Here is a 23,920-nt window from a genome sequence, read left to right as displayed (position 1 = left end):
ACAAAATAAATTGGAGCTTTGTAAGGAGGGAAAAAACTCCTGCAATTAATTAAAGGACAATCTAAGGGAGACATAGAGTGCAATATTAATAAGTGAAAAAACTAGTTTGATATTAATGTAAATTATATGGGATATGATACTAGATTAAATGCATTGTAATTTACCACTATTTGTGTGCATGACAGATTAATGACAGAAGCAAAACTTCACTAGTACATGGTTTCAAAGCCAAGTGCAAGTTAATCTTTCAGGGGTAGAGCAGTGAGGGGTGGGGAGGAAACTGACTACACTAATAGGGACCTGAAAATTTTTCCTTGAGCACTAAGTGAGCTAACCTCTCTCTTGAAAGTTCAGAAAGGCATTAAAGGGAAAAAAATAAAAAGAGAAAAAATATATCACATCAGCCTGGATTTTTCCTGAATATTACCCTTCTAACCTTACAAAAGCCATACTGAAAATAAAAGCAAGATGCAGCAGCTGAAGAGTAGACAGAAGCATTCAATTCCCCTGGGGAGCAAAGACACGCATTCAGCAAACCCCATTCAAAGCAAATGCTGCACAGGAGCAAGGAACAAAGATATGCTCCAATTTGCGTTTCAATGTAAAGTTTTAGTATCACCTTTATATTTGTCATACAGACATTATCAAAAAGAGAAAATAAACTATGCTGAAGTTCTGAAATATTTCTTGGGTGTCCTTCTTCTCAGTCAGGACTTCTGGCCTTTGTTTTGGAATTGGTACTTCTACTAATAAACAATCTGCAAACAAAGCTTCAGGTGTCTGTGCTCGCATGATAAAAGAATTGGCAATCTTGGTGATTTACCAGGTCAAGTCATGGCTTAAGAATCTAATCAAAATAGAGGTCAGTTATAGATGACTCATTTTGAGTATTGGTTGGAGCACAAATATTCACCAGCATCAACCACCTGGTATTCAAAAGCACTCCTAAGGGAATTCTGAATGAGTCTGAAAAACACAGATGCTCCCATCCAACTGACCAGATAGAGAACATCCCCCTTCCTCCCAGCCTAATAAAATCATCCAGAAGAACAGCAACTCCGACACAATTCCCCTTCTGTTGACTCTGAGAGGCTCTCTTCACAGCTGGAGACCACCTCAGCTTTTGATTCTGCTGTGGAGGTAGGACTTTTCCTGCTGAGTGACAAGGGAACATATGGAATAAAAAGCAATTGGTGGGTGGTCTAAATATACTCCTTGTCCATTTCTCCCAAATTCTTACCTCTACCCTCCCCCAAACACTAACATCCTCACACCTCCTGCCCCAGGAGAAAATAATCTTTCCTAAACATTTGGCTCTAAAATGCAGGCTCCCAGAAATCTGTAGCTGTGTTTTGTTCCTGGGAATAAGATAATAGAGAAAAAGAAAGAAGTATGAATAAGTTTAAAGTAATTCCAAGGAGAGATATAGTCCTCTCAGGTGGTGTCATACTCACTACAAGTACAGGTTTACACACCTTCCATGCACTTAAAAATATGCCACAAGAATGCTACTTTTCCAGTTTGCAACTCTCTTTAGTTACAGTAGCAAGGAAGTAAAGTCAACACAGGGACTAACTCATACTATCCCTGTATGGGAGAGCAGTACTTTGAGCAATTAAAAATCAGCATAATCAGAATTTACATATACCTGAAAATATTCTAAAACCTTAGAGAAACATTAATTTAGAAGCACTATCCAAGTTGAAACCCATAACAATCAGTTTTTTCAATCATTAGTCCTAGCATCTAACACAGTTATATGGTGTGCTCACTATACTCATCCAAACAGTTTTGCTTTCCAATTCATCCTTGTAAAAAGATACACCAAGAAGGCAAAAATTAAAGGCAAACAGACTTCATAACAGTTCTATGCTTTGTTACTTCCCTGTGAAAGCTTTTAGGACACTTGCACAAGTTAGGAAAGTGGTCTGCAATCAAAGAACAGTGTTTGAAAGTATTTGAAAACATTTCTTAATTGAATAGCAGCAATTAAAAAATCTAATACCAATTAAATGGACCAAGACACTTAAGATGCAAGTCCTATCAAACTACTAATTTCAGTAGTAAAAACAAAAACTCCTGATTTTTCCTCAAAGTAATTGCAGATTCACAGAATTATTTCACTGACATTGCTATTGATACACAACAAGATAAAACTCAATTTACTTTCTCAAAATTTTAGTACAAGATTGGCAAGTAATGACCGTGGAGCTCTAGAGAGACAAGAAGAAGTAGTTAAGCCTACCTGGTGAACAAGTTTATATTTGCACTCAGAGGTCCTTTATGAAAGAGAATAGATATTTCACTTCATTGCTGAGGTCATATTTCTCAAGCCTTTTAGAAGACCGGAACTGTGCCCCATTCACACCTTGATGTTTTTGTTACTCACCTGATGTTAGCTGACTTCGCCTTCAGGTCATTCCAGCGCTGGTTCATGTCATCAAGCCGGTGCTGGAGCAGAGCAGCTTCCTCAGAGTTTCCCAAGGCTTTCACCATCTTCTGTCTGTTTCCATCAATGCTCTTAAAGATGTCATTGTGGGCATCAATCTCAGCTTGGATGTCCTGAAATACCAGCAAGAAAAGTTCAAACATCTTAGTTCTGTAAGTAAAGGAGGGGAGACCTTATTCTCATCAGTAGTGCTAAAAGCACTAGGACAGAGTGTGTATTCTGAGTTTCTTGGGTGACCCTGATGAAAGACGCAGACGAGAAAACCTGCAACCTTATTAACGTCACTATAAAAGGTCTAGCTTCCTTAAGTGTGAGAAAAGGAGTCAGAAAGTCATCCAAGACTGTGATACAGGAAATAGAACTAAAAACACAAAGTTCTGTGGTGTTATGTTTGGTAGCACTGAAGGTAACTAATTGTCTACTGCTCACCCACGCATTTCACACAGTGCGGCATTTGCAAATGCTCTAGAAGTCATTTCCTTTTCAAAAATTACACAGATATAGCCGTAGCTGTCTATGTTGGTTCTTTCTTCTTTGAAACAAAACATTCCAGAAACCTTACACAGTCTAGCGAAATTCAGACTCTATGTAATACACTTTAGGTCATACGTAATGAAAGCTTTTCACTAAAATCTGTATCCTTAAATTGCAGCTAAATGACTACGACAACCACAGGTACATTTTTACAATTAAACTATTGTACACCATGGCCTGAAATATATGGAGAGGTAGACACAAAACAGCAGGAGGTATTACAATCTGAATTTCACAGTAAATACTGAAAAGAAAAAAGTGCTTGTGATTTTCATTCAGCTGACTCATTTCTCCTCCCTTTAGAAATTATACCCATGTTATTCTCTCATCTACCATCTGCCTCAAGAAGCACATTACAGATGTTGTCTTCATCTAACTGAGCTCAGTATTATTTTTAAAACACATTATAAGAGCAAATAAAACTTCCTGCATCACCACCAATGCTTTCTGGCATCCATGCATCTATCTGTACTCTAATAAAGCAATGTAAATGTGTGGAAAGCCAGGAGGTGTACTGGCTGTCTCAACAGGAGATTAATCACCAAAGATTATGACAGGAACTTGATGCAGATGTACATAAACTTCTTTAGCAAAGGAAGAAATTAAGTAACTGAAATCCCTTAAAGGCTTTTATTCTTCCAGTCAGTGCCTCAGTAATCACCATCTGCTGCCAAAAGCAGAACAGGAGGGGGCTCTTGTACCTCCCCATCCTAAAGATGTAGTCCTTCATCTTAGAATGGCTGCTTGAACATCTACAAATGAAAGTGTCAAGTAGCTATGAATTTGAGATAGCATGAAAGCTTTCCTGAATTAGGGAAGAAAGCAAAAAGAAGTCAGGATACAGCTGGAGAAGTGGGGGGAAGGAGAGATGGGGCAGTGGGAAAGGAGTTGAGAGAGGGAGGCATCAGCAAAGGTCTGGCTGTCCAGATGAGCTACTATGTGACTTTGGACAACCACCTAATCTTTGCCCTGAGATTCACTATTCTAAAACAGGTAAAAAGACACTTTTGCTGTCTTTGAAACACCTGATAAAAATCACCATTCTGAACATAGATACAAACAATGACATTTAAAACAAAAAAGCAAAATGGAAGGGTCTGATAATCAACCAACCAAAATAAGATAGAGTCATTAGCTAAATTAGATGCTTATCTGAAAACATTTGCAGCTCCTGTCCTTACATCTCCAACACATGTAGATGCAGTGAAAACCAACTCAATCCCACATAGCAGGAGGTACAATCACATACAGCAGTTACAATTCTGATTGTACACTAATCTGTGCTACAAAAGCCTGATCATGTCAAATATATTTCTTTACCTCTTCAAAGCCACGGAACACAACTTCACTGAAAACAAATTGATCTCTAATCTTCCATTCTACAATCACAATATTAATTTTAAAACCATTCATTCTAGAACATTCATAAAACATTCTTTGATTATACCTGAGAGGACACTTTGGCATACATGCTCAAAAACGTTTCATTCAAACTGGGGTTGGATTCTTGCATTTCCCAGTTACTATGTTATATTGGTTAAGGCACAGTAAATCTGCTGTTCACATTCTTGAGTCTCATCTGTGATGGCATTGTTGCTACAACTCAGTTCAAAGAATAAAGTTTGCTAATTAAGTTCTTCTCTTTTCTGATTTCCATTTTCCAGGGGGAAAAAAGCACTGCCTGCTGATGGATAAACCAATAGGACTGATAAAGTTAATGAATGTAAATTAATTGCAGTTCACAAAAAAAGATGGAGAGAAATTCAAATAACATACCCCACATCAATGTGCACATGGAAGAAGAGCAGCAAGAAGGTGGGATGTGAAAAATTACTAATGGCAAGAGATGGACACAATAAATTAGTTATTCTCCCACAATGATATAAAAGATCTGTATTTTTATTCAGGTATTGTCCTCTGTTGGAAGGCTAACAAAGATGATGGGCTCCCATCTTGTCCTAACTACCTGCTGTAATTGGTAGTAATTGGTAATAATCTCCTTTATTCATGGTGTTATCAAAATCTTTCAGTTCTTATGAGATTTGTAAACATGTGACTGCCCTCCCTTAGAATTTCTTTCTTCAAAGTGTGAAGAACTCTATCCATTCTGTAAACATACCAGTTCATGTTCATCCTGATCTATTATTTCTCTTTCTCCCGCACCTTTTTCTTGATCTTTGATTCTCTATTGTCCTCTATGTGAAAAAAAAAAAAAAGGGGATAAAAGAAGTTGATTATCCCTGCTCAGGCCTCAGTGAGGATTAAGTCTAATAAGAGTTAATCCAATTTAAATTTTGCAATACTTTAGAATAAATTATAAACACTTCCCCGTTATCACATTGAAGTTCCCATATTCAGAATCACAGGGACAACACACTGGAGGATGCAGGAGAAGAAGGGGAAAAAATTCTGTTGCTTTTGCCACATAAAGAGGGTGATACAACCATGAAACGGGAGCACTCTTGTTAGCTCAACTGAAAGGGGATCTGGGCCAGAGTGCTCTCCCAGTGCAAGTAGAACAAATAAAAGGGGAGAGGAAAAAAACCAGCAAAAACACAACAGAAAAAAGAAGGAAAAAGGAAAACTAAAGAAACACACTGTAAACAGAAAAGGTCTTCTTGCTTTATCACCTTAATTTTTTGAGGTGTTACTATAGAGATGTCATATTTTGCTAATTTTGCAAATATTTATGTGCACCTATCTGTTAAACTGGACTGATAATTTATTGTATGTGGTCAACAAATTTGTTTACAAGCCCAACTGCTTGAAGGATTAAGGTCCTAAATTAAAAGAATGCCCTTTGAGGAAAGAATTCATCCTATACATAAATCAAGGTGAAAGTTTTGAAAGATAGAAAGGAGAAGAAACAACTAGATTGGCATTTAGATATGTACTTCACCCTAGCCAGACTGTTAGAAGATTGCCATTTTCCTTAAATTGCTTTTAAGTATTAAGATCAAACTGCTGCCTGTCTTTTCCACTTTGGTCTGGTAATTTCAAAATTCCCCTTATTTCTATTCTGAATCTTCTTTGGCTTCTTTGCTTTTTTCCCCTCTTTATCCCTCTTCATGTAGGATTCAAGACTTCATTTTATATTTGGATCTGATTTTAAATCTTGTCTCCATAATAAGAAACCTACTTCTTACTTTAATTTCTATTAAAAAATACTAAATTATCATATGATGTCAACTGAAGAGCAGGTGTCTTTAAAGAATGTATAAATATGGTGTGGGCCACTCACTAATGCTATAGATGGCAAGGATAAGGACCACTGAAAAGGATCCAAAGACATAGCTGACTCCACTTGAAGCTCATACCAAAACAGCTCAAAGGCAGATTGCAGTGATGTGCCCAGGGTAAAAGAAGACATGACAAAGACTGGAACAGAACCAAACTTTGTGAGCTCAACTCCAAGATCAACCAGCTATTAAACTTTTGTCTTTTCTTTCCCCCTTACAGATTGCAAATATATGTCAAAAACAGTTACAACACTAGGCATAACTGTCATTTGGAAACTATTAATACTTCATAAAGGCAAAATAACTCCAAACCAAACCAACAGCATTCCCATCACAAAGGGCATTCTAGTGTCTTTTTTCTAAATGATGAGCCCAGAGGGCCTCTAATTCACTCTGCAACCCTCTAAGCTATTAGCACATTCACTTCCACTCACATTTTTTCAGATTTTATTTGTCTATAATGGCAATACACCAATGAAGACAGTAACACGAGCAAAGTACTTCCCTCTTTAAAGGGCCCAAACCCTTCTGCTGAAGATAAAAACACAACTAGTGGAAGAAAACTCCACAGCATTTTAAAATATGCAAAATGTTATTCTATTAAATTATCACTATCAAAAATGCTGGAGTAATGATACAAAGATCTAAAACAAGGAAGTTAATTTATTCTGTAAGGTAAATACACAGATTTTCCTATAACATTACAGATTCTATTATCAAGAACCCTTAATCAATTTTTTACTACATATAATAACAAAACTTGACTTAGTCTCTGAAGAAAAAGGTCAATAGCATTCTATAACAAATTCTAACTTCACAGGGAATTTTAAGACAGTTACATACAGGATTTATCAACGTTTTACTCCAATGTTTTTTAAACCCACTATAAAAAGCAGAATTCTGCATTACACTCTAATTTCTAATCATTTTTATGTTTATTGGGAAACAGAATTCCACTGAATCTTCACAAACATCTGACCACAGAGCAGGGATGGCAAGTATGCCACACAAACCACATAAGGCTTGCAAGAAAAGGACATATGGGTACAATGCTGATGCTGCGCAACAAGACTACCAGCGTTTTGCATTGGCACACAGACTGCAACATCCTTTTAATCCCCAGGTACAAGCCAGATACAGGCAAGCTGTTGCAGCTTTCGAACTACATGTACATCTTAAAAGGAGTTAGCGGGGTTGAAGTTGACTCTTTGTGAACGAAAAATAGCTTGAAAAACTGCATTTTCCCTAGCAAAGGTGACTTTGGGCTATTTTGCCAGGACAGTTTTGTACTTCTTCCGCCCAATAGAAATCATGCCCGTGACTGGAACATGTCAGCAGACCTGGTGCAGGTACACGGAATTGAAAGTCCCAAAAAAATTACTGCCTTCACTGACAACGCCCAAGTCAGCAAAGACATAGTTACAGAAATGCTGCACTTGCCTCTTTCAAAGTTCAGGAAGAAATGTGATGACTGCTCATCAAAATATCTGCAGAAAACAGCTGGAAGAAAAACATCAGTGCAACCAAAGGACATAGCTGTATGCCACAGACAACAGTCAGAACATGGTTCTTTGAGGTCTCACAGCAGGTAGCAAGGGAATAGATTTTTTTTTTTTAATAGCAGATTGTTTAGTCTATCTTGAACCAGATACATTCTAACTGGTGCTGCCAACTGCCTCTGGGACCACTGCTGTGTCACATGTTCCTTTTAGCCTCTGCTTCACTGGAAGCTTTTCACTTTTTGATGACCCTTGAGGAGGGAGTAAGAGTCAGGGCATACTAGAGGGTGGCCATAGAGAAAGGGAAACTGGAATTTTATTGGTCTCTTCCTTAAAAATGCTGGGGATAGCAGGGAGAAAGGGATGGTCTTGTAAAAACACGTTCAAAAAAAATCTCATAGAGGGAGTCTCTGCTCTCGTGTCGGAGGACAGTGATGCCTTTTGGAAAGGCTCATCCCATCTGCTCTTTCCTGCAGTAGCCTGCAGTAGCAGTTGCTGTTGAGCAATCCATTTATAATGAATTCACATTCAGAAGAGCAGCATGCATTGCAAATCTTTGGGAAGAATTGCCATGACCATAAATCCACCAGTGGCAGAAGTGCGTATAAAGACGGACATTAAAAACTCAAGTGTCATATGCAGACCATACTGGGTATCACTACAGTCACTGCAACTATAGTGTAAGATTAGAGCAATTTAGAAAGCAGTTGGCTTTAGATGCAACAGAAATTTAATTCCTACTTAAGCTCTCAGATATTTCATGAAGAAAAAACAAAACTTTTTTGGGAAAAAAACACTTTGGGACATTTTTCACATCTAATTTTCAAAGGCTTGTATTACCAAGAGCCTTGCATCAACACTTCAAGTTTCTAAAAAGTAATCCTGACTTGCACTTAAGCCTCATGGATAGTACCATAAGACGTGACATATGGTGTGAGTAAAGATTCATTTCATCACAAGAATGATGATGCACTTACAGGAAGGCTGAGAATGCCAGCCTGCTTTCAACAACCTCTGTGCCTCCATTGCATGTCATTGATTCAGCATCTGAGGGGCACCATAAATGTGCTAATACTAATTCCAGCAGTCACATAATTGTGACTGAACAAAGTCAAAGCAGCCCTGCCTACTGCAGTGTAATGTGACTCTGCTCTTGTATAGGAAGGGAGTGCCGTGCAAGCCTCTGCAAATGCCATCTGGCTTCTGCATTACAACCACAGCAACAGCACTCATAATTCTCTCTGTAGAAAATATATTAATAAATCCAGAAAGCTGAAAGTAGCTTGCAAGCCAGGATTGCTGTCACCATGCTGTTTCTCCTGGCAGCGAACTCTTTAGGAAGAACAGGATGGGTGCGTGGGGAACCATAAGAAGGAGAGACGAAGCAGGGGAGGAGGAGGGGAGCTTGTTAAAAAAAAAAAAAAAAAAAAAGAAATTGCTTAATAAGCACAGATTAAAATTTTAGAATTTGTGGTCAAAGTCTACCAAATAAAATGTTAACTCCAGGACCAAAGCATCCTCCTATGTTGCATTACAAATTAAAAATTTCAGCACAGTAGACAACAAAATTTCACAGCAAGCTTGAAGCTAAAAAATACAGCAGAGCTGGGAGACCTGTAAGGTTTGAGTTTGTTGAGAATTGCTATGATCAGTTGCTTTGAGATGAAATAAACACTGGAATATTCAGTCACAGGGGACAGCCTGGAGTTTGCAGAGCCAGGGCTTGTATGATTCACAAAACTTTAGAATCACTGGTTTCAAAACTTCTGTCTTAATGATGTCAGGAAACACCTCAGAGTCCAATCTTTACAGGCTACCAGCAGCAGTTACAAGAGAAGCAGTTAAAAGAAGAGTGAAGACCAGATAACAGACTGGGTGCAAGAGAGGAGGAAGTGGCCTACACTGAGAAGAAACCGTATCACAAATGCTTTTGCTGTTACTCAGCTAATTTGGAAGAGTCATGCTGGGATACTGAATAGTATCTGTCTCAAGCATATCCCTCCCCAGTAAATGAGGCTGGCAAACTGGTAACTACAGAGAAGGCTGATTTACATTAAAAAAAAAGAACACACTAAAGTTTAGAAAACTATGGAATCAGGCTTTACAATCTTCTCTCCTGCCATGTGACCACAGTTTTAAGGTGTCTTAATTCGTAAATAAACTACTATATATTTTGTTGCATGCTCTGGTCTTGCAGGACACAGGAAGTTTGTATGGTGTAATATTATTTATTTAAAAAAAGTAAAAAATAATACAGTACACAAAGCCAATCTAACAATGGTTACAAACATACAATTGAGATTTCACTGCAAGTACTGAGAAATAGATGAAAACAATCTGATTTTTAACATTCTCATGTCTCTTGCTCATCAGCACAATCACTGCAAAGTCAAGCCTCCTGCCTCTCAGCATTACTGTTACCAAACAATCTGGTAAGAGAGAGTAACTAGTTTGAATAAAAGAAGAGTAAATGAAAAAATGGGAAAAGATATATAGTCATTGGAAGCCATCACGAGATCTTCCAATTTGACTAAGATAACATTCAACTAAATTTAACAGCAAACTGCTGAGCACTTGCTTTATGTCAACAGCAGAACAAGGTCACAGACAACCTGAAATGTTCCCTAATATCCTTGGCTAGCAAAGCCCAAACTTTTCTTCATTTTCTTTGGAATAAAAAACAAACAAACAAAAAACCAAAACACGACAAAAAACCCCAGAGGATGCCCACAATCAGAGGATATGCTCTAAAAGTCATCTTGTAGGAATTGAAACAGGGAAGAGAAGCAGTATTAGATTTCCATAAACAGGGGGCACACGAGGACATTAACAACAACACAGGAAACCTAAGTTAAACATCAACTTGCCCTCTTTATTTATTGCGTAGTTTTCAAAGGCATACATAGCCTTTTTCAAAGGCATAAGTATATGCAACTACCTATCATACCTTTTCAACTTTTGTCAGCAACTCACGTAAGCTGAAGTTCAGGCCCATCATCATTAAGTGTCCTCTGAAGCCTACATTTTCCTGGTACGTCCTCCAAGCCAGTTCTACAGCCTTCAAAAGTTTTCTCTCTTTTTCCACCTATATAGTCCCAAAATTCTCCAGGTGTTCCTGTGCGTGCCCCTCTGCTGGGCTGTGCTCCCCCAGGGAAAGTTCACACAGTGCCATTGTCACAGTCTCCCTGCTCCCGTTCCTTCTCACGGGCTGGGCATCTGGCAGTGAGCTGCTGACACTGGGTGATACTCATTGCACAGTCAACCCGACCTGAACAGCACTGTGGGGATCTCCTTGTCTCCACACCTCTCCAGGACTGCCTCCAGCTCACCTCAGCAACGGCCTGCAGGATCCAAGTGCTTCTTGCAGGCCTAAAGCTCAATGTTTGGTCTCAGTGACCCCAAACAAGAGAAGTTATAATCTTCTGGTATATGATGGGTGGAGAGGAGGAACAAGTCCTTCCACGTTGGTCCATTCAAGAGAAAAAAAATACAAAAGAAAAAAAATCCCCAGAGAAATTTCCATCTATAGAAAGCATCAAAAGCCAGCTTCTCAGAGAAATTAAAATGGGATGACACACTTCATCCTAGGAGACACAGCAGTGTGACCAGACAGGAGGCCATCTCTCCTCTCCCTGTCTTCCTTGCAGCCAGCCACCTATGGGCTGGTGCTGCTATGGCAGTAACCAGGCACCTCCAGCCCACTTCACCCAGGAGATGATGCACCACGGAAAGCCAAGGCCTATTAAAAGTCATCTAAAAGTAGCTTCCTTTGTTTAGGAAAAAAAAAAAAAAAAAGTCCAGCAAAGGATTCTGCTGCAACCTCCAAAGCCTTCGCTGGGGATCTCCTCCTTTGGTCCCGTCTGTTCTGACAGCCGTGTGGTAATCTATCCCCAGCATTTGTTTATTATTGTAATCAGCATCCTCCCTTCCAGCAGCCCTGGTGTTGCTCTGAAGCCAAGCACACTCCCCCTTCCTGGAGGCCTCCCCGCTAGAAAATCACCACCACCCCTGAGGCTGCAGAAACCCCAGACCAAAACCCCTCACTCGCCCCTTTTCCTTCTCCTTGAACAGAAAGGTGGGTATTTAGTCACTGAACAGGTTTCGGAGCTGTAAAAGCAACCAGCACTGTACAGAGCTACCACAGGCCTGTGGCCGCTCAGGAGGGCAGGGTCAGCGCAGGCAGATTGTTTTCATCTGAGCCTGTGCTTGCCCGCAGGAAACCTGACACCCCATGGGTGGCTGTGAGGAAATCACTCCATTTCAAACCATTCCCACTGGAAACCCCGCGTGCATGTGAAAGCCTATATAAGCTACTACTAATGCCTTCCGTACAAGCACACGTTACTCAACCACCAAAACCAGATTCAGTAATAATGCCAAAAAGTCAGCCAATGTATAATTAAAACCAAGCCAGTAACCCATCACTTGCAAACCCCATTACAACTATTTCTCCTATGAACACATTGGGCATCATATGTTGCTTTTACTTTCTTTTTACTTCATCCAACCATCATATGAAGTACCAATGAATTCACCAGCAATAAAGCTGTCTTTAAAATTATTCTGAGCTAGCGGGTTATATCGATATAGACAGTATGGGTGAGGATTTTAAAAATAAACTATAGAGGGGAAAAAAATTAAAATATTGGCATTAGCAGGATTTTTCCTTGTTTTATTTGTACTTTGCCTCCTGTCTGTATGTTTTATGTGGGCACATTACACAAACTGCAGAAGTGCTTGCAAAATAAACTGAGGAAAGTTTTCCAAAGGTGACAGAACACAATCAGCTTTACAGCCCATATGACAGGTCAGCACAAACTGTCTGAATTTATTCCACTACTTCTGGAAGCAAAAAGCCCATTTATTATGTGACAGTATCTCAAATCATGTTCAAAAACTATTCTTTTCCAAATTAACCACTTACAGAAGGAAAAACAACACATTAGACTGAAAAAGTGAAACCATTCTGTGAGAGATTTAACTACAATCACTATTTGAGAATCTCTTTTCTTCTCCTGCAAGAAAGACATAGCTCCTATTCCCATGCACACTAAAGTTTTTTTCTGCTGCTCTTGCATAAAAAAAAAACCTTGCAAAACCAGGAAGAAACAGCCTTTAGATCCACTTCAGAGATGCTAGTGCATATCAAATGAAAATGGGTGTCAGGTTGGATTATAGTGAAGCTTCATAACTCCAGGACTGAATCCAAATATACAACATTAATTTTATGTTTAGTCTCAGACTTCATACTTTGATAACTTGTTTCCCAATTTTCTGTTGTCATCAAAAAAATCATACATTCTAGATCTTTCAGTACTATTAGATGCAAATGAAATGCCCTCTGAGGTGGATATTTTATGGAACTATTTTACTGGAATTATTTGCATAATTTCATAAATATTTTATTAATTATTTGCATAATTCCATGAAAGGTTATCAAATATATATGTATATACGCAATGTTAGAATAATGCTTCCAGTAAAACAGCTTTGAAAATTGTACCAAATAACTTTTTCAGTGGCCCTCACATTAAAGCACACTGCAGTATTTGAGAAATTCTAAATTTGTAGAACAAAAATAAAGTAACTGAAATAAGCTCTGCATCAATATATATTTACTATAGCTTCTACAAAGGTAGAAGTTCTGTAGACATGGCAATGTCTGATCATAAGCTCCAGAAATACAACGTACATTTTAGGACAGCTTTACATTACTTATTACTATTAAAGTTTTGCTGCCATAATTTTCTACAAAAATAACTGTACATTCACCATTGGCAATGGAAATGAAAATTTTATTACAAAAACTACAGTTATTACACAGATGAAATATTTGAATGCTATAGCCCAAAGAAATTCACATTCTGTGAGTGTAAGCCCTCATGCAAACCCATGATCTACAGCTGAAAACAAGTACATCATCAACTGTAATGAGGTATCCTTCCAAAGTGCTCTTGTATATACTAAGATCCACAACTGGGAATTTAAGACACTGGAGAGCAATGTACTGCTGATAGATTCGAGGTACTGCTGCAGAAGATTATGTGCAGTGGAGCTTCTTGCTACTTTTGCTATTAGAGCAGTTTGGTGCATTTTCTTACATCTTAAAATAAGAACATAAAACTGGATAAAAATAAAACAACCAGCTAACAGCATTTTACAGCCAATGGTAATGTCACTAACGGCAGCCTGCAAAATGCAAGGGCCATCCAAAGAAAAGCATTGCTATCAATGGTAGAAAAAGGATGATCAGCACAGCAGCCTGTGACACACAACTACAATTAGATTTGCTAGAAACTGTTTTTAGGTACAGGTTCTGAAGTGCACGCCCAGCAAATCCAGGCTTAAGAGCCTCATTATTTAGCAAGTCACTTAATGCAGAGATTATAAAACTAATAGAAGAATTTTACATCTAAACACTTAGCATTGTAAAGATTTAATTAAAAAAACCTGCTTTTATCAAGTATAAATCAGAAATAACTGAATGTTAAGCTACTGCAAACAAACCAGCAGAACCAATGAAACCAAAACTAGGTAAGGGAAAAAAAAAATTATTCCATTGCTGCTGGAAGAAAACTCAGAAATGATCTTACACACACCTCTAAAGTTCAATTTCAGAAAAATAAAAGTCTTTCAGACTTCAATGTGCAAAACAACATTAAGTATATAGTCTATAAAGCATTTGCTTCACACTTGAGATGACGTGCAAAAAATGCAATAAAACTGTCATACTAAACACAATTTGACTTTGCAATACAAACTACAGAAATGTGAAAATAATACTTTTTTCTAGAAAACATGGAAAAATAAACAGCGGCAAGAACCTTAAGAGTGAATGAAGCAGGTTATACATAGAGCATACATATATCTTATGTGACTCACAACAACAAGTAATGACAACAAAAAGATAAAAAGAATAATGTTTCCTTGTGTGATTCATGTAAAGGGCTTAGAGGTCAATAGGTGGTTACAGCAAACCAATACATCCTGTTTTCACTCAAGACATGCAGTTTCAGGCAGGAACACAAAAAATCAGCAGTTCAAAAGCACTGTGTTACTTTCACCTGCCTTGCAAAATATCTGGCATCATTCTGATCAGACCAGGAGGGAGAGATGCCTTCTCACTTCCGCAGCAGGTCAGCATTTACAATACAGAGTTAACACACAGCTCCAGCAAGATCAGTCCTACACTGAGGCTCGTTATCAATTGAACCCAACGCCAAGGTTTCAACTAAGCAGAGACTCACTGATAACCTCTGCCAGAAGTCAAATCACTCAAGCAACATAGTACCACAAGGACCAGGAATTCATCAGGACAAATGAGCAAACTGAATTATTACAATAAAGAGCAATAAGTAGCAGGATAAGACAAAAGTAACTTAAATATGATTGCCAAAATTACCAATTCGGTATCTATTACACTGGCAATTGCAATGCAGATTACGAATTACATGAAAAGGTCTGCAGAGTTCCTAGAGCTTAGAGCCAAGGCACTGCAACCATTTGATTTTGTTCTTTCTGTAAGATGAAAGGGTATTGGTTTGCCTTGGAAAGGTAATTTTAAAAGGATCAACCAGTCACATTCAATGGTCTGCCCTATACAATATCTGCAATATTCAACGACAGAGTTCTGCATTAGGTAAGCACTGATAGACTGTGGCCTTCCTCAAACAAATGAGACAAGACTTTAAATTTCAAGAATAAAATTTGTTAGAATTCCAGATGAGATAACGTGGCCTTGATGACAGGCAGTGCTGCATTGCCATGACAGATTAGTAGAAGACTGGGTGGTTTGATGGCAGGGTTTTCCACCTCTTACTTTTAACTTGTTTGGACAAAACATGGCTTTCAGCTTTATGACTCAACCATGACTTTATAATGTTTTAGACCCGAATATAAGCTGTTGTCTTATTTGAACTTCCCAGAAGAAGGCAGTTCTAAATGAAGAACATTTCAAAGATACTCAGAATACAAAAAATGAAAGAAGTCTCTCATACTTGGAGTATACCTAAAAGAGATTAGATGTCAAAGGGAAGTATGCAGGAAAGTACTACCATGGCATCTATTTCATGCATAAAGAAATTTACTGAACCAGAGACCAAGATTTAAAATCCACTTACGGGACTGACCAAAACATGAAGGTTTTAATCCTGACACTAACCAACAGAACAAGGGAGATAGCACTGAGTATGGATGAAGTCTGGCTTTTATGCCAGACAGGAATTTCACTGTCAGGTGTAACTTTCTAGTTAGTTCTGGTGACTAAATAAAATGTTGCTATTGATCAAGTCTATAAAGACTTAACTGCTGAAGCCTCCTTCTAAGACTGTTAGCTGCCTTTCCTCCTCATTTTCCCTCTTCAGATATAAGATACTGATGCTTGCTTGCAATAATCACACTGGAAATTAGAAAGCCTCAAGGTCCCTCATGGTCTGTCTTAAATAGCATTTTTAACTCTGTTCTCTTTACACAGAAGTGAAACAAACAAGTTATCTTAGATGAATGTATTAACACTTTTATTAAAAAGGGTGAAACTGAAAAGAAGGTGACTGTCTGGTGGTGATATAACATGACAGACTCCCAAAAAGCAGCACATCCAAGGAAGAGATTCTATAGGCTGCTTTAACCCATGCACAGAGTAAATACTCAGTTTCCCAAGCTAAAAAAAAGGGCTTTCAATATTTCAACCCAACCTGAAAATGTTTTCCTTAAAATTTTCTTGACTGTAATGAAAACAGTTTTCTTGCTTTCTGACAGCTTAGTGCAATAAAAGCCTCATTCAATCCATGCATAATAAACGTATTTAAAGGAATTTTCTACAAGAGCATATTTATATATTTATTACTTATGGGGGTACCCATCCCTCGAGATACTAAAACTGATCAATGAAAAGCTGATTAATTTAGTAGTTTTCAGACAAGTATGCAATCCTAATAGAGAAAAGACCATGAAAAATATATTTTAATTACAGAGTTTATTATAAATAATTGACAGAGCACTAACTAACTAATTCTACAGCACTAACTCTGTATCTGTGGATTAAAATCTCATTCAAATAACATATGGCAGCCTCTTCCTACTTTACTTCTTAGCAATAGCATTAGACTCAAGTGTCTAACGAGGATTCAGTGCCATTACAGTTAGCCTGTGTAATTTATCATTTTGCCACACTCAAAGGTTAAGTACCTTTTGACTCAGTCTGCCCATATATTATTTTATTCTCTAACTTGTCACATATTCTCAGTTAACTAAGTGGCCTTGTCTTGCAGGAAGAAGTATTACCTGGATCTAGTTGATTGTGAGGTTTTACGGGGGTTTTTCAAAAGCCACTGGGAATAGGACTCTCCCCATCCAATGAAAACTCTACTCTCAGCCATAAAAATATGCCTCAGCTGTAAGCTTTTCAACAATGAACTTTTAATTCTGTATTTGAACATTGGCTAGGACTTTGCTATATAAAAACAAGTGCATTTTTAATTTCTAGCATAACCATCAGAAAGATATAACCTGTATTTAAAAAGAATGAAAAATTATGTAATTGGTATTATTTGAAGTAAATTTTTGTCTATGAAGTGAGAATTCTTATAACATTTACCAAGAAATTTGCCTCTATATCAACTTTAATATGCCACAGTGAAACAGTCATAAGAAAACTGCTCTTCTGAATATAGCAAATGGACATCTACCAAGTAGTTCTATCAAACCACAGAAAGTCTATTTCTTAATCAGGCAAGAAATACCGAAGTATAACACTGCAATTTACCAAAAAGGTGATGGTTTTGTTTGTTTTCAAAGTTCAGTAAAAAAGATCAATTAACCTGGACTACAAGGATATTCCATTAACATTTATTTAAATCTTTTCATGATGTGGATACTGCATCAAAGCAGCAACCCACAATGCTTCACCCACCAAACTGAACTTTTGCTGTTAGTGGAGAAAGAATAGTCATCTGATGGGGGGCTTACTTTAAAGGCCTTGTGACTTATACCATAGGACATCTAAATTAATTTTCAAATGACAGGAACAAGTCTTAAAAACTGGACATAAGATTAGGGTTTAAATGATGTAGTCCAGAAAGAGTACTCATTCTTTTCACTAGCTGTGTAACGATCCCCTGAGCCAACTCCATAGTTGGATAAATTAAACAAATAAATGATACTCCTTTTTATCACATATAGTGTGTAATGATAACACTGAAGCTGCTAGGTACTCCCAGTCATTGCTTAGCAGCACCTTAAGGAATAACATAAGCAATTCAAAGTTTCAGGAAGTAATCCTCTAAAACGTAGCTGTGACTTTTCCTAAGGGAGGTACTTCAAGTCATGTAAAGTATGTAAAAAGGGGAGAACACACCATAAAGACTGGAGAAAAGTGCAGAGAAGTGAACTTCCATAACCTCTGCATCCAAATCACATAGTGCTGTGGGTGCTGCAGGAAGTAGCAATCATTTGTTCATAGCAAGCACTTCTAAAGAGGGAATGAAAGGGTAAGAAAACACTTTCCTTCCATGTACATGGCAAGTAAGGTAGAAGATTTAGTATGTGTTCTAAAAATTACAGCAAATCCTTTTCTCTGCTCAGCTGCCCATCCCCCAGTACCTGGCAGGTGTTATGATTTCCAAGTTTGTAATTGCCTCCAGGCACCCATGCTCCACAGCATATTACTTCCCTACACCTACGAGAGTCCTCCTACAGGGGTACAGCCCAGTATGTTCATACCTGCTATTTTTCTCCCTTTTGAATTTTATCCTATTGAGCATGTTTGATACAGCTTTTCCCTTGAGTAAGCTCCCAGTGACTGCTCTGGTAAGTGACACTGATCACTGTCTTAACTACTTTGTCCTGGAAAGAATTTGGATGCAGTAGTAAGTTTGCGTAGCTATCAAGGATTACAAACAAATACAGTTACAAAAACTAAGGAGAAAAATTGTTATTCCAAGCATTTTCAGCCAACTAACTTGATCGTATTCTATTTAGTTTCCTAGTATGTATTTATGTCTCCATTTACTCTTTGATCCATTGTGTAGCTAGATGACTGCTCTCAATCATATTTATCTCAGAAGAATCCTTTTTCAAGATTAAGCCCTATAAAAAGGAAGCAACTCATCTGGTTATTATCAAATTCAATAAATGCTTCACTGACAAGGAAAATAGTTAAGCTGAATTACATTAATCAAATTTTCATCAAGTGATTAGGAGACAAAATTCCTGCATCATCATGGGCCAGAAAATGAAATCACAGAAGACCTGCGATTGGGCAGAAAAGAGCTTGGCATCTCCTTGTGAACTCTGTTCCATTCTTACTGCAAAAAGCTCTTTTGTAACAACAAAACCACCATATGCCCTTGTTCAAAGCCACTGATGAAGCTAGATTTGACACAATAAATACAGTGCACACAGCAGCAACATTTGGCTCCAGAGGGAAAATGCACAAAATCACTATAGCACTTCAAATACTCTAACAGAACTTAAAGAGACTGTGTGAGAAATACACATTTCAAGGACATTCACACTTGACCTTTGGTTACAAAAGCTCATAAATATCACCTCATGAACATGACAGTGATCTTAGAGCCCATAACATGCCCATTACACTCAATACATTTATATTTTCTAACTGGAAGACATACTGTTGTTCATTTGTTCTCTCTTTATTTTTTATTTATCTTCCCTAGCATCAGAATCTCAAAAGCAGAGTAGAAAGTTAAGGGAAGACAATCCTAATAATCAAAGTTCGTAAAGAATTCAAAGATTCATGAAACTGATAGGTTTATTAGCTTTAGAGTATATAGTCATAAATATGGATTATATGATTGACTTTGTGACTGTTGCTGACAACTAAGTGAATGCATTCTGATATTGCTTGGTAGCACGAAGAGCTTTTAAAATTGTCATATAATGCAAGCTACGTTTAATTTTACATTTTTTTTAAATGTAGCCATGCAAATAAACATGACCATTTTTTTGTGTTGAAGGGCTATCAAGCAGATCTTCAACTATTTTGTGCTTCAGAAGGAGAAGGAAAATTAGAGGCGTTAGGGTTCATTGTTTTTCCTATGTCTGAACTTTTAAAATAATGGGAGTTTTATTAATTAGCTTCTCTATTTTATGTAATACCTAATTTTTCCTCTATCTCCACTGAGCACATGAAAAGAACAATTTCTTACTTTTTTTTTTTAACTGAACGACTTAGTACTTAATAAATCAGTGTTAAAGGTAATATAAAAAGCCTTAAAAATATAAGTTCCGATCAAGGACCACAAATACTCCAGGCTGTTAAGAGATGAAATCATTCTATTTTCTAGCCACAAAATTGGGAAGAATTATTCTCACATTCATTGGCTAGAACTCAAACACACAGAAGGAACACAAGAGAGATACCCATGTGCAGGAGCGACAGTATTGTTATTCATATATTCTTATATGCCCATGCAACAAGAAATTAATTAATCCTCCTTTAATTAGTGAGGCAAAACTGAAAAATTGTAATGCAACACCTCAGGTTAAAGAGTAAAGTCCAACTTGTAGTAATCCTCTTAATAATGCCTTTGTTTCTGACTTTAAATAAGTTTCCAAGGCAGTTAGAAAACACTACAAAAAGCAGGGACAAGCCTCCTCCAAAGACCTTTAGAATTTAAGAACCATAAAAAAAAAGACCTACTGGAAGGCATCAAGGGAGCCAGTCACTGCATGTTTTTTTTTTTGCTGCTGGATTTTAAATCTTATCCTAACAGTAAAGCTCCCAACAATTATCTAAGAACTTCCAGGGGAATACCACGTGTTCTTAAGTAACAGGATGGTTGAGAGCACTTTTTCACATAAAGCTGCTGATCCTTCTGGCATCTCCCACAGCAAGAAGTGTTTTCCACTGCAATGCCTGAATGACTGGCCTATCATTTTTGCTACACGTAGATTGTTTTGGTCTCTTCATTCCCTCTTTTTTTTTTTTTTTAATTCAGTTTGAAAATTATTCCCAGCATTTACCAGAGTAAGGAATTAATGTAGACTCAGTAAGAAGTACCCATTTACATGCACCTTCCAAATCCACACCATACAGCTCCTATCTTGTGTCTTTAAAGCTTGCAATATGTGATTGCTAGTAGTAAATTTGTTTGCTTATTCAAGTGTCAAACTAGCAAAAAATGCTTTTTTGTTTAGTTTTTTTTTTTTTATTATGCATCTGTTTTTACCTTTCAGTGTACTGTTCAGCCCTTCAGCTTCTTTTTCTTTTAAGTGGTATAGGAAGGAGAGACAAAAAGGTGCTTGGCTAAACTCCATGAGATAACTCTGAGCTCATCAGGGTCAGATGAACATGACAAAAAGTACAGTCTGCCTTAAAGCCTGGTATATAACTTATTTCAACAGCCACAGTTCATTTACCAGACTCATTTTCTGGCTAAAGGTTACTCAGTACAAAACCCAGGAAAGCAGATAGATGCCAAAGATAAGTTTGGGCCATCTGTCTGTTGACATCCCATTCCCAAAATACATATTAAAAAGAGGAGAAAGTGTCCCCTAAGTGTGTTGCCAGGACCAGCTGCATTCCAGGAATCCCAAAGCAGTTGCAGGATGAAGGAGTAGAACTAGCATGAATATTCTCAATTTGCTCTCAAATTCAACAGGCTGTTGGCAGTAATTTATGTTTCAACAGAGACACCTACAGAATGCTCAAAAACTGGAGCAAATCTGTTTAATTCAGAAGAGAGAAGGAACAGAGGGAACAGGAAAGCCTTAATTATCCTTTTGTATATGCTCAAAAGCAAAGCAAAGAGCAAAGGCCAAAATGGGCTGTGCTACCATCTCTGCCAGCCCTAAGACCAGTTCCCATATGCAACATGTTGATGCCTGGAAGAAGTGCTGCTGCCGTGCTCTCATGAGGTACTGTCACCCCTCAGTATGAGGTAAGTCAAGCTCAGAATACTTGGTGCTCAGGGGAACAGACACATGTGCAAGACAGAAGGCTGCCGAGGGCTGCCAGCACGCTCAGGCAGAGAGACTCAGAACTCGCTGCTGGGTTTTCCAGTGCTGCAAGCACGCTTTTCTTTCCAAAAATCCCATCTGACTAAAGATATTACGCACTGAACTATATTCCTCGCAGAAGTTTTACTATCCTTTTGCATTCTGCATCATTTTGTTAACTAAGAGGCTCACAGAGATCTTATCAGTGGTCCGCTGACAAAAGTGAAGAGCATTTACTACTGAAATTATGATACAGTATTTCCTCTAGAAATAAAATGTAAGCTGCATTATCCATAACTACAGCTTTTGCTCTGGCTTGAACATGAAGATTATTTAAATACAATGTGCCTAAGGCTTCTCTAGACCTGTTTTATTACTAGCTACTATACAAGAAACAAATAGGTTTTCAAATTTATTCAGACAGAGCTTTCATTGTTTAATGTTAGTCAGAAATTCCATTTCCACTGAATTATTGAATGCTTTTATTCTCATTTAACACTCATTTAAAGTCAAGGACTCCACCTACTTTTCAGAAGCACCAAGTTTGTGCTGGAGGAAGGAAATTGAAGATTTGCACATAAAAGCAAAGAATGAAGTTTACAGTCAGCTTCACAAACACTGGGTCACCTTACAGCATTTACAACTCAGCCCATTTTGGCTTTTCATTAGGTAGTAACTTCGTGAAGGGAGGTTTTGAGTTTGATTTGTTTTTTTAATGGAGCTTCACAAAAAAAAAAATGGCTGGCACTGAAAAAGTGTGGTCGGCATACAAGAAAATTTGTGGAAAAGAATTTAAAAAATATCCACATTCATTCATATAGAGTTTTTTCTAAAAAGTTGTAACTCTGAAAACTTAAAGATTAGTGCTTCCTGAGGATTCAGATAATAACTGCTTAATTGTAGGTATGAGACACAAAAAATAGACCTGACAGTCATGCTGCTGAAGAAATACACCAGTTCATTATACGTGTGCTAGCATTTGATTGATGTTGGATCCATGTAGCAACAAATCCTGTTGGCCTTTCTGCATGCTTTAAGTCCCAACAAGGGGAGAAAGGGGACAGGAAGCACACATAAAAAAAATAGAACAAGAATATCTATTAAGTTGTGAGGTTGGGAGAATCCACTGCATATTCATGTTTGTGTGGAATAAATAAACACTAAAATGGACTTTTTACATAGGACCAGCACAGAAGAGCAAGACAATGCACTAGTAAGACATGGCAGGTGAACACACCCATTTCAAACACACTGATCCAAACAGCTGTGAAGAGTAGAGGCACTTGCCCCTTGCATTTCCCCCACCTGTGGCACACAGTTGGATGAAGGCTAAGAACTGAATTGTCCAGAGCAATATATATTCCCAGAACAGGTCTCTTCTGTTGCTAATTTCCACTTGAGAAGTTTGTGCCAAATAAGCCATTTAGTGATAATGTGAAAAAGGTTCAAAATGGTAAAAGGTGTAAAATATTCAAAAGAAAGAAGCACCCCAAAGGAGAAAATAAAAAGCAAAGAAACAAACAAAAGAAAACAAACAAAAAACCAAAACCAAAAACCCAAACAAATAAAAAAAAAAACAAACACAAAGCCTATTCAGATAAAAAGCCTCATGTCTTGGTATAATTAGTAAAATCAAGCTATAAAACTTTCCGGGCAGAAAGTCACAGGCAAATATGCAAGGTGCATCTCTCTCTAAACCCCTTCTCCACTGCATTTTGCTTGTCTTGCAAATGCACCTTGTTAAATAGAAGTGACTTGTCCAACATATTGAGCTATATTACTATTCTAGGGCTACTTTAAGAAAAATAACAGCAAAAAAACCTCAAATTGACTGTATGTTTACTAATGCAAGATGAAAACTCGACCTTTCATGCTTAACCATTGTTTCCTTGAAAAGCAAACAAAGGATATGCAGACATACCAGCCCTGAATGGGTTCTTTGGGTCATTGGCATTTCCAATAGGTGCTAACTGTCATCACAGACCAACTTCCAAACTACTGAGACTCCTTAATAAATACCAAGGAATAAATAATATCCACATGTTTGTGCATACATGGTTTCTCTTCCCTCTGTGCTTCTCATCCATACATTATAAGAGGGTATGCAAAGAGAAAGTATATTTGTAATAGAGCAGATTTGTTAAAATACAACCATGGATCACCAGTCAAGGGTACCAAGTACTTGCAGCAACCCTTAAGACTGCAGAAGTTAAAGGCAATACGCATCTCAGAAAGGCTAG

The 23,920-nt window shown here is 37.7% G+C and overlaps 1 protein-coding gene across 8 annotated transcripts in view; it reads right to left on the bottom strand.

Moving 5' to 3' along the window:
- The window catches only part of UTRN (utrophin), a 368,451-nt gene that overhangs the window by 128,130 nt on the left and 216,401 nt on the right, over positions 1-23,920 (bottom strand). For 5 of the 8 annotated variants that reach the window (XM_017813718.1, XM_017813716.1, XM_017813719.1 and 2 more), the window contains one exon: positions 2,390-2,562. In XM_017813718.1, coding sequence (XP_017669207.1) covers positions 2,390-2,562 — 173 coding nt within the window. Of the gene's footprint in view, positions 1-2,389; positions 2,563-10,668; positions 10,959-11,050; positions 11,442-11,541; positions 11,669-23,920 lie in introns of those variants that run through there. The other 3 variants (XM_017813722.1, XM_017813723.1, XM_017813721.1) reach the window with 3 other exon arrangements.

Source organism: Lepidothrix coronata, unplaced genomic scaffold (genome assembly GCF_001604755.1).
Source record: "Lepidothrix coronata isolate B3197 unplaced genomic scaffold, Lepidothrix_coronata-1.0 Scaffold42, whole genome shotgun sequence".
Taxonomy (NCBI): domain Eukaryota; kingdom Metazoa; phylum Chordata; class Aves; order Passeriformes; family Pipridae; genus Lepidothrix; species Lepidothrix coronata.
This window is presented reverse-complemented; position numbering and strand designations above follow the sequence as displayed.